Source organism: Halichoeres trimaculatus, unplaced genomic scaffold, assembly GCF_033239565.1.
Source record: "Halichoeres trimaculatus isolate MK-OKI-2021-1 unplaced genomic scaffold, fHalTri1.1 fHalTri1_scaffold_10, whole genome shotgun sequence".
Classification (NCBI taxonomy): Eukaryota; Metazoa; Chordata; class Actinopteri; order Labriformes; family Labridae; genus Halichoeres; species Halichoeres trimaculatus.
In genome coordinates, this window is record NW_027437187.1 from 9,562,021 (window position 1) to 9,575,269 (window position 13,249).

The following is a 13,249-nucleotide window of genomic DNA, read 5'->3' on the forward strand; positions in this document are numbered from 1 at the left end:
TTTTATAGTGAGATGGCTGACTCCAAAATAGTGAAACGCGTATCGTTGTACTGAAGACAGTGCCGTCGCGTACATGCGCTGCGCGTGTACCAACGGCACTCTCTTGCGGGTTTGTAATAGCACACAGAGTTCAGGTGGAGGAGACTGACTGAGCCAGTGAAAGAGAGGGAGAATTCAAGCCAAAATGTCTTGTTCAGTGCCTGTGATAGATGGAGTTTTAAGACATATGCACCCGCACGAGTTTCATGTTTATGTTTACGATTGGCCTCACGCGGGCCGGACAGGGACGTACAAAGGGCCGGATGTGGCCCGCGGGCCGTAGTTTGCCCAGGTCTGCCATAGGGGAAGTAGGATACAGAGTCTCACCAAGTGGCAACCTTTGGTCTGAGAATTAGAACAATGCAAAAGTGCTAAAATCTGCTGTTTCTCCAGTGTCTGCTTGAGGCTGGCTCCGGAAGTACCGGAAGTCACAAACCCACCAAGCCAAAAAAAGCTGTTTTCAAAGCAGAACACTGTACGAGAGGTGAAAATTTTTTCTAAGTTGGCCGTTCAGAGGATATTAAGATGGCAAGCTTGCCCAATCATAGGCACAGCTCAGGGTCACGTGACCAACAAGCTGTTTGTGCGAAGCCCCTGCCACTACCAATATGGCCGCTATAGCCAATGTGCTTCATTTTCCCTTTCAGAAACAGACGGGTGACGTCGGCGAGACTACGTCCATGTTTTATACAGTCTATGAGTCTGATGCTTTGACGTACAGTGTGAGCAGGAAAGTCGCATCTGAGCATCGGGTCATATAGTGTGAGAACATGATTCATGGGCTGCAAACTTTTGAACCCAGGGATTGAGTCGTGCAGTTTGAGATGGAGCCGAGTCTAAGGATTTAGAATATTGCACAGTGTATGCCCGGCTTAACTCGGGGAGTACTCTGACAAACGGAGCTTTAAAGCCAACTTTAACTGTATTTTGCAATAAATGGCTTAAATCTATGGCAATAGTGCTCCTGACTTAACAACTAAAATATGGAAACTAGTAAGTGGAGGAACAAGCAGTAAGGCAGTAATATAGGGCGATAACACCGCTCTGTGCAAGTTTCTCTGCAGATCTCCAGTTTGTGAGCATCCTTGAACTTATTCACCTCATTTGACTGAGTCACTGACATTTGTATTGTGTAGGCTAATTATGACCCTGAAACTCACCTTGTACAGAATAACCAGCTAAAATGGATTGCAGCCTCATGCCAACACAGTGACTTCTCTGACAGCAGCTTTTAAAGCTTCTAAAACTGAATGGTATACATAAAAAAGCCTTCCCTTCACAGAGAACTATCAATTAAATGTAAATGACATTTGCATGGCACAGAACCCCAGATACAGTACACCTATGGCTAAGAGCACATATGACAAAAATATAACCCTCCTTAAAATAAGTGGATAAAACCCATCATTCATCATCATCGGCCTCTGACACGACAGAGCAGCTGAGGGATCCCACATCGCTCTTTCTTGCTTCTCCTCCTCATAAAAACAGGATTAGAACCTCACTATAAAAATTAATCAGGTCAGAGCCCAGTCCCCTACAGAAGCAAAATCTCATAAATTTCTCAGCTCTGTAAGAAAGGATACCTCGGCTTATGATTTTTAAAATGGAAGATAGATTACACGGAATCATCCATCCTTAAAAAGACCTTACTAAGGGGAAAGGAAATGACAGTTTGGCGTGCTGTTCAGCTAATTCTCCCATTTTTTATGAAAGGTTTCTCTCCTCTGAGCAGCAGTGGTGATTATCCATGGAAGTTGTGTTGGAAAATTCATCTCTCAGACGTATGAATCCAAACTATCTGTTAGGTTTCATATTTTTATTATCATCATTTGCTTTACCAAACAGATTACATCAAACATTAATTTGTCTTTTCTGCCATGACTGCGCCTTCTACATCAGCCTTCTAGGTTCATGTTTGTTCTGCCTGATGCTACTGAAGTTTGATTAGTCAAATATCAGCGCTGGCAGATGCAGAAAATAGTCCATAATGTGCTTAATAAGACTCCAGTGCTGCTAACTCAGTGACCTCCTCGCGCTTACCACCCGTCCAATTTTTCTCCAGCTCACTGCTCTTTGTGAGCCGTCCAAATAGCAATCTTGGATGCAAGAATGAGGCTGGAGTTGGTAGACGACATCCAAAAACAGATCACTGTCTGTATTCGTAGGCCAGCACATTTAAACAGGGTTATTAAAAAGCTAAACCACAATCAGACAACACAAGATGGGTTGAGTGATTGCTTGGAGCGTTGAGTTTCACTTCTCCTGCTTTGCAAAAGGATGGTTCAGCGCACAGCTATACACTGTAAACCTGGATAAGTTGAGTTTACTTGAAAAATGCCTGTAAACCATTTACCTTAAAAAAACTAAGTAATGAAATACATTAATTTAACTCAACATCTTAAGTAGTTACAATTGTTATGGACAATCATTCTACTGAATGTCTTTAATCAAATAATAATTTTTTACAAATTAAAATATTCAGTAATGTTAAAAAATGTTGCATATCACTGTGAAACATTATAAGTTGACCTTTCTCAAAACTGAGAGATGTGATATCAATAAATTTGCTTTATGAAAGTGAATTTAAGAATACAAAATTAAAGCAGATCCGAACAACTAAATTAAATAAAATTTCAAAGTACAGCTGGGTCTCGTATCCACGGCGTTTCCTCCTCACTCATGGTTACAAATGTCGTCACAACAAAAATCAGCTCTATTTTCACAACTTTATTGACTGTGAGTGAGGAGGGAAGGCAGTAGATATGAGACCCTGCTGTTCATTGAAATATTGTTCTTCAGGGGGCACAGGTTGTCTGAGCCCCACAGCACTGACTGGTGGTCTGTGCTCCATGGCACGGGTCTTGTACCTACTGACTTTTGCAGTGTGTGCCTAATGGTTAATATATTAACAAATTAAATGTTTGACTGGACTATCATGCTATTTTGGCCAATTTTAAAATTAGGTGTAAAAACATGTATTAGTTTATGATACAGTCAGTCCACACTACATGGAGAGCATGAAGCATGGACTACTGATTGATGCCACCATGGGCACAGACAGGTGGTCCATGCTCTAACACACAGACAAACAGTCTGTGTCATGTGGAGCACAGAGAACCTGTGCCACTGCTGCACGTCTAACAGTACAGAGAGGTCTCATATCGACTGCTTCCCCTCCTCACTCACGGTTAAAAAACGCAGTCACAAACTAATGATTTTACACTGAAAACTCAGAAATTTGAGTAAATTAAACTCACTAACAAATTTAAAGATTTCAGATCTTAATCCGATGTGTTAATTTGAACTTTGGGGTTTACGGTGTAGCCCATTGTAACATGGCAGTTTTTTTTTATACCTCCATCTCCAACAGATAAAGTGAACTCAAGAGCATCTTGATTGCCAAAACCTTTCCGATTTTGCAAATATATGATCATGGAAACTAATCCAGAGACCTTTTTCTGGTGAAACCTGTAGTAAGCCTTAGCAAAAATAACAGGAAGCAGCTTGTAAGAAAGGTTTGAAGTTTCAACTTTGCTTCTGTGATTTTGTAATTGGCAAACCTTCAGCAAACAATATTCAGAAGTAGATAATTATCTCATTGCAGTGAGCCACGCTGAGGCTGACTTGTTTCTGACTCTTTTACATGAAGTGTAACTTCAACATTTCCTGGCAGACATCTGAGTGAAGCAGGGAGCAAGAAGAGATTTCCTGCTGGCTCATGGGAGGATATGCATGAGCAGAGTGGTGGTCTGAAGCAAAGACTTCACAGGCTATGAATAGATGTCTATGCAAAGATCTGTGTAGGTAGGTCTGAGGAAAAACAGAGGCACCCTATGATGGGATTATGTTTGCTGAATTCACACAGTGTCATTTCATGAAACCTGCTGTCGCTGGTTTTGAGAAATAATAAGAAAAAGGGAACACATCTCTTGTACATTCATTTGTCGGCTCTTTTCTTCAGCACTATCTGAATCCTTCTGTGTTGAGCTTCACACTCATCTTTCATCCTTCTCTCTATCTTTCTCAGCTTGACTCCGGCTCACAAGTTGAAAAACATGCTTTAAAAGCTCACATCGGATATGTAGGAGGGGGTGTTTTTTAAAAAAAGGACAAGTCAAGATCTTGCTGAGGGATTTTTGAAAAGTTCCATGAAAGTCTTGAATATTTTGTTAAATAATTTATACTGTGAAAGCTCAGGAGCTGCACACCATACAAACCCAGGGCCCTTTGCAAGTACTCACAGTGTGATGGCGGTCGCCTGAGAGGTCAGTGGTGATTCATGTGCAGGTTGGGAGCGGTCAGGGGAAAGTGGAGGGAAGAGGATTTATACAGCGAGCTTAGTGCCTCAAACACTTGTTTTTTAAAAGCTCCATTTCTCCACGCCGTTAAACGGATCTTTTCCCAGTGAGAAATGAGAACATTAACTGGGACACGGACATGGTGCACTCTGCATGGCCCTGCCGAGCCCTCTGAGCTGTAACAATTCACATCTCAGCTGCACTCCTTACAAGCTCTCCTGACGCCCCGATGCATCATGGGAGGGCTGTGGGGGAGAGTTTGGTAAAGGGGCAGAGTGGGATGTATCTCAAAACTTGACAACAGCTGAAGGCCTTTCCATTAAGAACAACACAACTCAGTGTAACAACTGATCCTCAAGGTAAAAAGAGGCACTTCCTCTGGGACCTCATATTTTTTTGTCTGTGTTCTCACTTCTAGAGGTGAGAAAAAGAACAAGAAAACAAGAAACAGCTGCAGTTTCTGACAGATTCATCAGGAGATGGCACGAGGTGTGATTTATTTCTGACAATTCTCTGTATTTTATTTGTACATGTCTTTTCCTTATAGTGTGACTGACAGGCAGCAGTTTAGTCTGTTAGCTTTACACTAATACCTCCGGGCAGTGCTGACTAAACAAACCATCACTGAACCTCGATGCTTCTCCTCCCATTCCTGCTCACAGCTCCCCTTATCTTTCTCCTGCACCCATGTCACCCTGTTACACTGACATGCGGCTGCATGTCACATATGTTCCCTGCACACCCTGTGATCTGTGCTGGCCAGTTCCTCGGCTTTGCTTTATGCGCACACAAGGACAGAGTGATTTTTACATAAGAAAGCTAAAGGTCACACAGCAAGGGGCAGAGTCCTTGAGTGGGCGAAAAACAGACATGCACAGAGACTGTGTAGGTGGGGTGTGTTGTAGGGGCAATAACTGTGCAGTTGTGTTTTCCATCAGTCAAACAGCTGTGGCACAAGTCTTGAAACAACCTAAAGAATGGAAACAAAAACTTCATACGATAATTAGTCCAGGTCGTAACAGCGTTTATCATTCAGTTCCCTCTTTAAGTTTGTATTTTTTTTCTGGCTCATTTATTCCTGTTTACATCTTGTCTTTTATCAACTGATTACCTCATGCTTCTTGTAACGCTTTCTGTTGAAGCACCCTTAGACATTTCTCTGTGTATGGAGAGTCGTATCAACATTTAATACACTTTGATTCGCTAAAACTCCATAATTATGTGAAAAAGCCATGTCTCATCAGTCTGCTGATCAGAATGACTCTTTTTAAAGATGATGTGAGGAGGATCTGTTTTAATTGGACTCCCTTGCCACCTTGTGGCCTGGAGTCTCCGCACACCGTCGTAAATTACTTTTAGTGAGGCGTGTATTTGTTTTGGAATTAAATTGATATCTGATTGAAATAAATTATCTTTGTTCAAGACAACTTTTTCTGGGTACAACGTGTCGAGGTAAGGTATTTATCAGTACAGTTACGTAGCCATACAGTTTGAAACCTGAAGTCAAGCAAAAGTTGTAGCAGCCAGCTATATGTTAGCGACATTGTCACCCCGGTGCGCCGACATATTTGTAGGCTACCGTGACAACCATAGACTGTATAAAACCATAGACTGTATAAAACATGGACGTAGTCTCCCGGCCTTTACCTGTCTGTTGCTGAAACAGTAAATGAAGCACAGCGAAATGAAGGCTACAGCGGCCATATTGGTAGTGGCAAGGGCTTTGTGTACAGCTATAGGGCACCTGTCAATCATGTGATCCTGAACTGTGCCTCTGATTGGGTGAGTTTGCGATCATAATATCCTCCCGTACAGTCTGTGCCAATAGTAAAATTACGACTCAGACAGGAGATGTCTTTTGAACCAGGCTGTAAATAGGTTAATTTCTGCTTTGAAAATAGCTTTTTTGTCTTGGTGTGTATGTGACTTCTGGTACTTCCAGAGCCAGCCTCAAGCAGACACTCAAGAAACAGCAGATTTTAGCATTTCTGTATTGTCTCACAGTCTTAAACCGGAGGTTGCAGCTTGGTGACAGCAAGCAAACAATGTCAGTTTATATGTAGTTTAGTAGCTGTTTATATTTAACACAGCTGGCAGCCTGGTGCTCTAAGACAGGTCTGTAATGTGTAACGTTAGTGAATCCTGGTTAGCTATGTCCTGCCAGTCATCTACCAATCAGAGCTGACGTAACCTCATTCTTCATTTTATTGACAGACTCTCAAGTCTGCTCTCCTGTCCTTTTTCTGTCTGACAGTTATGCTCCTGTGTCCACCATCACTACAAAATTAGTCATAGAATTTTTTTTAGCAGAGAAAAACACCGATCTCTGTGTTTTATCTCTTCTCACTGCTAAACTTTGTTAGCCGGTGTGGTGTTGTCATAGAGACCTAGACGTGCCTTAAATCAATCTGGTCCTGCTTGACCAGATCTGAAACCCAAGAAGTAGCAATTTAAAATAACGTGTAACCAGTAATATTAGTGCTGATAATCTCATTTTAAAGTGTGGATTACAATCAGGCATGTATTGAGAATGGAGACTTTTTAAAGATCACTTTCAAACTCCTTACAGCCACTTAAACACACACACACACATAAAAATTTAATCACAGATAAGTGTCACCTCTCTACTGGATTGCAGTCCTTTGTATTAGTGTTAAAAGAATCCTGGTAATCATGGTTACGGGCCTTATTCCAGTCACCATCATATCCACAGTATGGTACACAGAGAGAGACCAGATTATTCAGACCTTGGACTGAACTCTGCAGACTGGTCTATGCTGACGGTCTTACTGCATGTGGACCAAACACAATTTCATATTTTCTCCTCTTGCCTTAATGCTCTGAATCAGGGAGCCCATACATTCATTCTGCTGATTCATTTTGACTCAGCCTGGCACAGAGTAACCTACTCGTGTCGGCTGATTAGCTGCTAAAGAACGGTGATACAATGATGTAGGAACGCTAATTGTCAGAAGTATGCTCTGATTGTATTGTTGATGCCTCAAACCCTCTTGCTGTCAGATTACATTTCACTAACATGTTCGCAACAAGGCCACTGTCTTCAAATGGAGAGGTTTAGCTGGTAGTAACAGAAAAGACAAGGTGCAGCTTGTGGATAGAGTTAGAAGCTTTTATTTCTGTGTCCTCATGATGAATCAAAATGTGTAAAGACTATGGCTGTTCTCAAAACTGTAACCACTGCCACTTAACACTTTTTATAAGACTTTTCTTCCCTAGTGTGTAGTTTGTTTTTTATTTAAACTCCAGTATTTTTCAGATAGTCTCCCATAAACGCTCTCCATCTTGATGTGTTTGACCTTTTTTCCGTAAGGGCAGTAATTGTAATGACCTGCAAGTATCCTGCAGAGGACCAGATACCATCCACAATCTGAGCGAAGCGGAGGAAATCTTCTATTTATCAGAACCTTAATGACATGCTCTCTACCAGCTCATTAAAACATATATAACTGTTTCTAATTAGATTTAAAAGAAAAAAAAAACCTGAACATGTTTGCTTCCAATCAGAGAGGTTTGCTCCAACTAGAAAATCTTGGGCCCGGCTTTCTCTCTGGAAGAATATTATTTAGTGTCTGGAAGTAATGCAGTGAATCTCAGCTCACACTGACCCCAACCTCTGACTCCCCTGGAGGGGTTTACCAACACAGCTTTCTCTGGAAACATCTGTGGAAGCTATGTGTCAGCAGCAAGGGAGTTAAGAAAAAAAACAACCTTATTTTTTGGCAGTGAAGAAGAAGAAAAAAGGAGATGTTCCTTACCAGTGGGTGTGTGAACTCAGGGGCATGGTCGTTTTTGTCTGTGATGGTAATAGTAGCTGTTGCTGTCCCGGTCAGGCCCACTTCTCTTCCTGACATGTCCTTGGCCACAATCTCTAATTCATACGTTGTGGTTGGCAGCGTCTGAAAGATAAATTAAACATAACACTCAGTTAAGAAAAAAAAGGAAGAGACATTTACAGACAGGAGATGCATGGAAATAATATAAAAGTAATCAAGCTCTGTGTCCATTTCAGCAGAGGGAGAAACAAAGAGTCAACCAGTGAAGGAACTTAAGTCAGAGCTCTTCTGATGTTAGATGAAAGTAAAACAGGTTTCTGCACAAAAGCAATGATGAACCAAGTGGCAACCTTTGGTTTAAGAGTATGAGACGATGCTAAAGTGCTAAAATCTGCTGTTTCTTGAGTGTCCACTTGAGGCTGGCTCCAGAAGTCACATACACACCAAGCCAAAAAAGATGTTTTTATAGCAGAAATAAAAATATTTACAGATATTTCTTTTTTTTTTTAAATCCTGTCTGAATCGCTATTTTCACTTTCGGCAGGCACTGTACAGGGGGTGAATTTTTTCCAACTAGGAGGTTCAGAGAATATTAAGACCGTGAGCTCGTCCAATCAGAGGTACAGCTCATGTCACATGACTAAAGGGCGCCCTATAGCTGCACTCAAAGCCCCCATCACTTCCAATATGGACGTGATAGCTAATATTCTTCAAAAATCTGTTTCAGAAACAGACAGGTGACATCGAGGAGACTACGTCCATTAATTATACAGTCTTGATGATGGACAGTCGAACAGTGGCAGCTTCTGCATTAGGAAGGACTCACAAACACAAACACACCCACACACACTTTCCTAATTAAACATCACTGATGATCAGCAAGGGCTGCACGGTGGTGCGATGGTTAGCACTGCAGCCTCACAGCAAGAAGGTCACCTGTTTGATTCCCAGCATGGCCGGTGGGACTTTCTGTGTGGGGTTTGTATGTTCTACCTGTGGATGCCTGGGTTCTCTCCGTGTTCTCCAGCTTCCTCCTACAGTCCAAAACATGCTCATCAGGTAAACTGACCACTCTAAATTGTCTGTAGGTGTGAGTTTGTACGTGAATGGTTGTCTGTCTATGTGTGTCAGCCCTGTGATTGACAGGCGGCCAGTCCAGGGTGTACCCCGCCTCTCGCCCAATGACAGCTGGGATAGGCTCCAGCCACCAGTGACCCTGAACAGGATAAGTGGTTCAGAAAATGAATGATGATCAGCAAATCTGTGAAAGTTTGAAACTCATTTTAAGAGATGTGCTGACTTCCATTAGAAATTTGGTTTGACTTAAAGTTCAAGTATTTTTTTTGTCCCTGTAAGGCTCCTGTGGTTTGGCCAGAAGAGTTTGCTGTTCAATAAATTTCCACAAGCAACCAAAATCTTTCTGTAAATATCGATGTGTGAAGTGTTGTTTCATTGGTCAACACTGGTCTACAGTACTTGTGAAGGCTAATTTTGTTGATTTTTACATTATATGTGACTTACTGGTTGCACATAAGTTGGCTTCTGTCACAGACAGCTACACTCAGGCAAGTTAGGCTGTGTATACTGAAATTAATCTCAAAACTAACTAGTTATATATTTCTATTGGATTTTCAGTTCTACAGTGCCTATGTTCAGTGAGGGCAGAATGGAGATGATGGTGGAAAATTGTAAATGACTTGAGTGATAACAAATACGATGTTTCAAATGATTCCATGTTGAAAGAGCAAACACGACAGTGTTTATAGAAAAGGCTCCAGAGATATATGGATTTTGGGGGATTTGTGTGGATGTTGCGTTCCGTATGGTGTTGGCATGGGAGAGGCTTTGTCTGGTGTGAGTGGGTGTTGTCTTGCCAGGGTGCACGTAAAGACAGATGATTGAGCAGAGCTGTTTAAGGAGGGTTGGATGTGTGTGAATGTCTGTGTAAGTAAATTAATGTGTTCATTACCTTTGCGTTAATGAGTGTTCAAAATGTTTTTTTTTTTATATGTTTATTTTTTTAAATTTAGGTAAAATTATAAGAAGAAAATTTTAAATGTGACGTCTTATTTATCCTTTTAATCCTTAGTTAACCATATCTGTAGGCATTAAGAAAAAAAAGTGCTCCCTATTCTCTGGCCCTAAGTGGTGTCCTGGCTGACACTCAGCTGTAAATTTCGAGAAATCCACCAACCAGAGTTGAGACAGACACACACTCTGGTGTCTCCACTACAACGTTTGAACAACACTTGGAAACTGTAATAACAGTCCACTAAAGGCAAGCATACCTACATTTACTGCAAGTTTTCACAATATTTTAAATTTACACACTCACATGTACACACAGGTGTTACAAGCTGTGGTAAACACGTCTTATACATCTTAGGAAAAAGTTCAAGACTCTACATTTTAAAATCTCTACATGGCAAAAAAGAAGTCCCCTAAAGCTTTGTGGTATAAGATCAAAGTGCACACGTTCCACCTAAGGTTTCTGTAGATCCATTTGAAACATCTCCAAAAGGCTCAGAGCTGTTTCTAGCATGCATCTTCCACAAAGCTTTGGGCAGATCAAGGTCTCGCATTCCTGCCTGCACAACAAACTGTTTTCCACAACATAATCCATGAAATCAAAGCTGCCACGCAGGGATGATGTAGTTTCTGCTGTGCTGTGAGAGTCTTAACACCTATTTTTACTTTCTTTTTCTTTTGTCTAGTTTGGAACTGATTCTGATTCATGAGGGGCAGGGATCTGTTTTTGGTTACCAAGACGCTTCCCTCTGAGCACAACCCACAGATAAGAGTGGGAATTCATCTACTGACCTGCCAACATCCACAATCTATACAACATATGGTGAAATATATAGCTGCAGAGACAGGGAGAGGATGGCATTCATAATGATCGTGGAAGCAATTATCATTTGTTGCCATAATTCACGTGTAATAGAGACGTTGGCTCTGGTGAGTAAATAACAGGAGGAAGGGGCTGTTTAAGCCAACATTTATTTATCTGCTGCAGGGTTTTCTCCCTACTGGGGGTGTTAGCTGTCACATGCTTAATAAACTTCATCTGTCACACTGAGGATGCCGCTGACGCTCTCTTCTGCATCATAGATACACCTGTCTACATAAATACTCCTCCCATCGACCTGTGATGCAAAACACAGAGGGGGATACATATGAGCACTGCAGGGTGTTAACACGTTCTTTCAAAAGAGATCTCAGAGATATACACTAAGCTACATGAATTCTACATTTTTGCCTTTTTTTAACACAGTGACACTAACACCAGGAGGGCGTTAATGAACTGCCACAAAGTTTCTGCCTCAGCTAATTTGCTTTGCCACGATGCTCCATAAGACATCTGGTAAATCTCCATGTAAACATGGTCTGCTAGAGACTAAAAGATTAATTTAGATTTTAGGAGAGAAAAACTGGGTGGAAAAAACCCAGCAAACCAAATTTGGCCCCTTACTGCAGGTTTGTGAAGAGATGAGAAAGGTTTAATACTTTTCCAGAGAGTTTGATGTAAAGCATGTGGTGCTGAAACAAACATTTTGATAACCTAAGCTGAAGCAAAGCAACAAAACCTGTTGCAATATTGTATTTGTAAAGCATCATTTAAAAAAAAAAAAAACATTTTATGCTAATTTATTATCATGCCTCTGCTTCTTTTGCTGCAGGATCACAGTTGCTAATGATAAAAGCAATAAAATAATTGCCTAGAATAACTATTTGTTAACTCACCAGTTTGTCTGCACTATTTTCTCTCCCTCATAATCTCACTGATCTTTTAATTCATGGACTGATTCTTGTTGATGATAGTGTTTACTGACAAATAGCCAGCTCAATACAGCCTCGCACTGTACACAAATCCTCTGATCGGCCCAGAGTCAAACTGAGCCACAGTGCTGGTTGTCAGAGCATTCGCTCTGCTTTGGCTTGTTCTCATCATAGACAGAGCTCTAATCAATTTAATCTGAGGCAGGCGGGGGGAGAGCAAACGATCAATGTGGCTAAACGCCTTCAGGCCTCTTTTAATAATCACATCAAACATACATAAAATGACACGTGTGCTGAAATCACCCAGAAAGAGGCGGAAATGATGCCATGTATGAAATGTTGACCTATATGCCAGTCATTGATCGCCAACTGCCTTTTTCCCCCCAAGTGTCTTTTTCTTTCTTTCTTTCTTTCTTTCTTTCTTTCTTTCTTTCTTTCTTTCTTTCTTTCTTTCTTTCTTTCTTTCTTTCTTTCTTTTTCTTTCAACACCAGAGGTAAAGGTATCTGAAAGAAGGGCTAAAGCTGGAGGAGTGTGATGGGATGGAAACCCACCACATAATTGTAAACAGGCTTTTATTAAAGGCGGGTTTTATTAAAAAAAAAAAATACTTTGCAGAAGAAGTTGTCTTCATATTTCCTACCAAGTAGGGAAATATTATACAAAACAAACAAACAAACAAACAAACAAAACAATACCGAGCTCAATCTGCACAAATGAGCAGAAAAGTCATAGTCATTTAAGGTGCTATGAGGACTCTCCAAGTAATCTGAAAGTCTCCCTTCTAGATATCTGCCTGATCACATTTCAAAATAAGAGCATCAGCAAAAATACAGGTTATCGTTTTAAATGCTATTTCTTAGCTTCCCAGTCAGCTAGGACAGGACCAGATTGATTTACAAGTAGCCCCTGTTTAAGCTGTTAATGTTTATTCCAATCCACATGCAGCAGTTACTCTGCAGAGGTCTGTTCAAAATTGAACTAAACTAAACTATAGTAGAAACTGAATTTACAAATTTTGCTTGATGACACGTTTCAAACAATAGCCCTGCGTAACAAATAAATGCATTATCTTTTTGCTGTGTATCCAATAAAATGTTGTCTTGAACAAAGAAAAGCAGTGTGAAAAAAGGAATCACTATTCATTCATTTACATCAGAACAAATTCTCACATTGGTAAGCGTGACGTCCTCTTTAAAGTGTACAAGTGCTTATGGGAAATGGAGTCCTAGAAAACAGCAACTTTTCCAGACTGTCCTCATAGCCCCTATAATAAAGCACATGTTTTAAATACTCCACTCCACAAACTGCTCTCCAGAGAAAGAAAACACATCTTT

At 40.9% G+C, this 13,249-nt stretch overlaps 1 protein-coding gene across 1 annotated transcript in view; it reads right to left on the minus strand.

The window, feature by feature from the left end:
- cdh13 (cadherin 13, H-cadherin (heart)) overlaps positions 1-13,249 on the minus strand; it is a 516,276-nt gene that overhangs the window by 109,880 nt on the left and 393,147 nt on the right. The window contains exon 9 of the mRNA XM_074678416.1: positions 8,117-8,257. Within this exon, the coding sequence (XP_074534517.1) occupies positions 8,117-8,257 (141 nt within the window). The remainder of the gene's footprint in view (positions 1-8,116; positions 8,258-13,249) is intronic.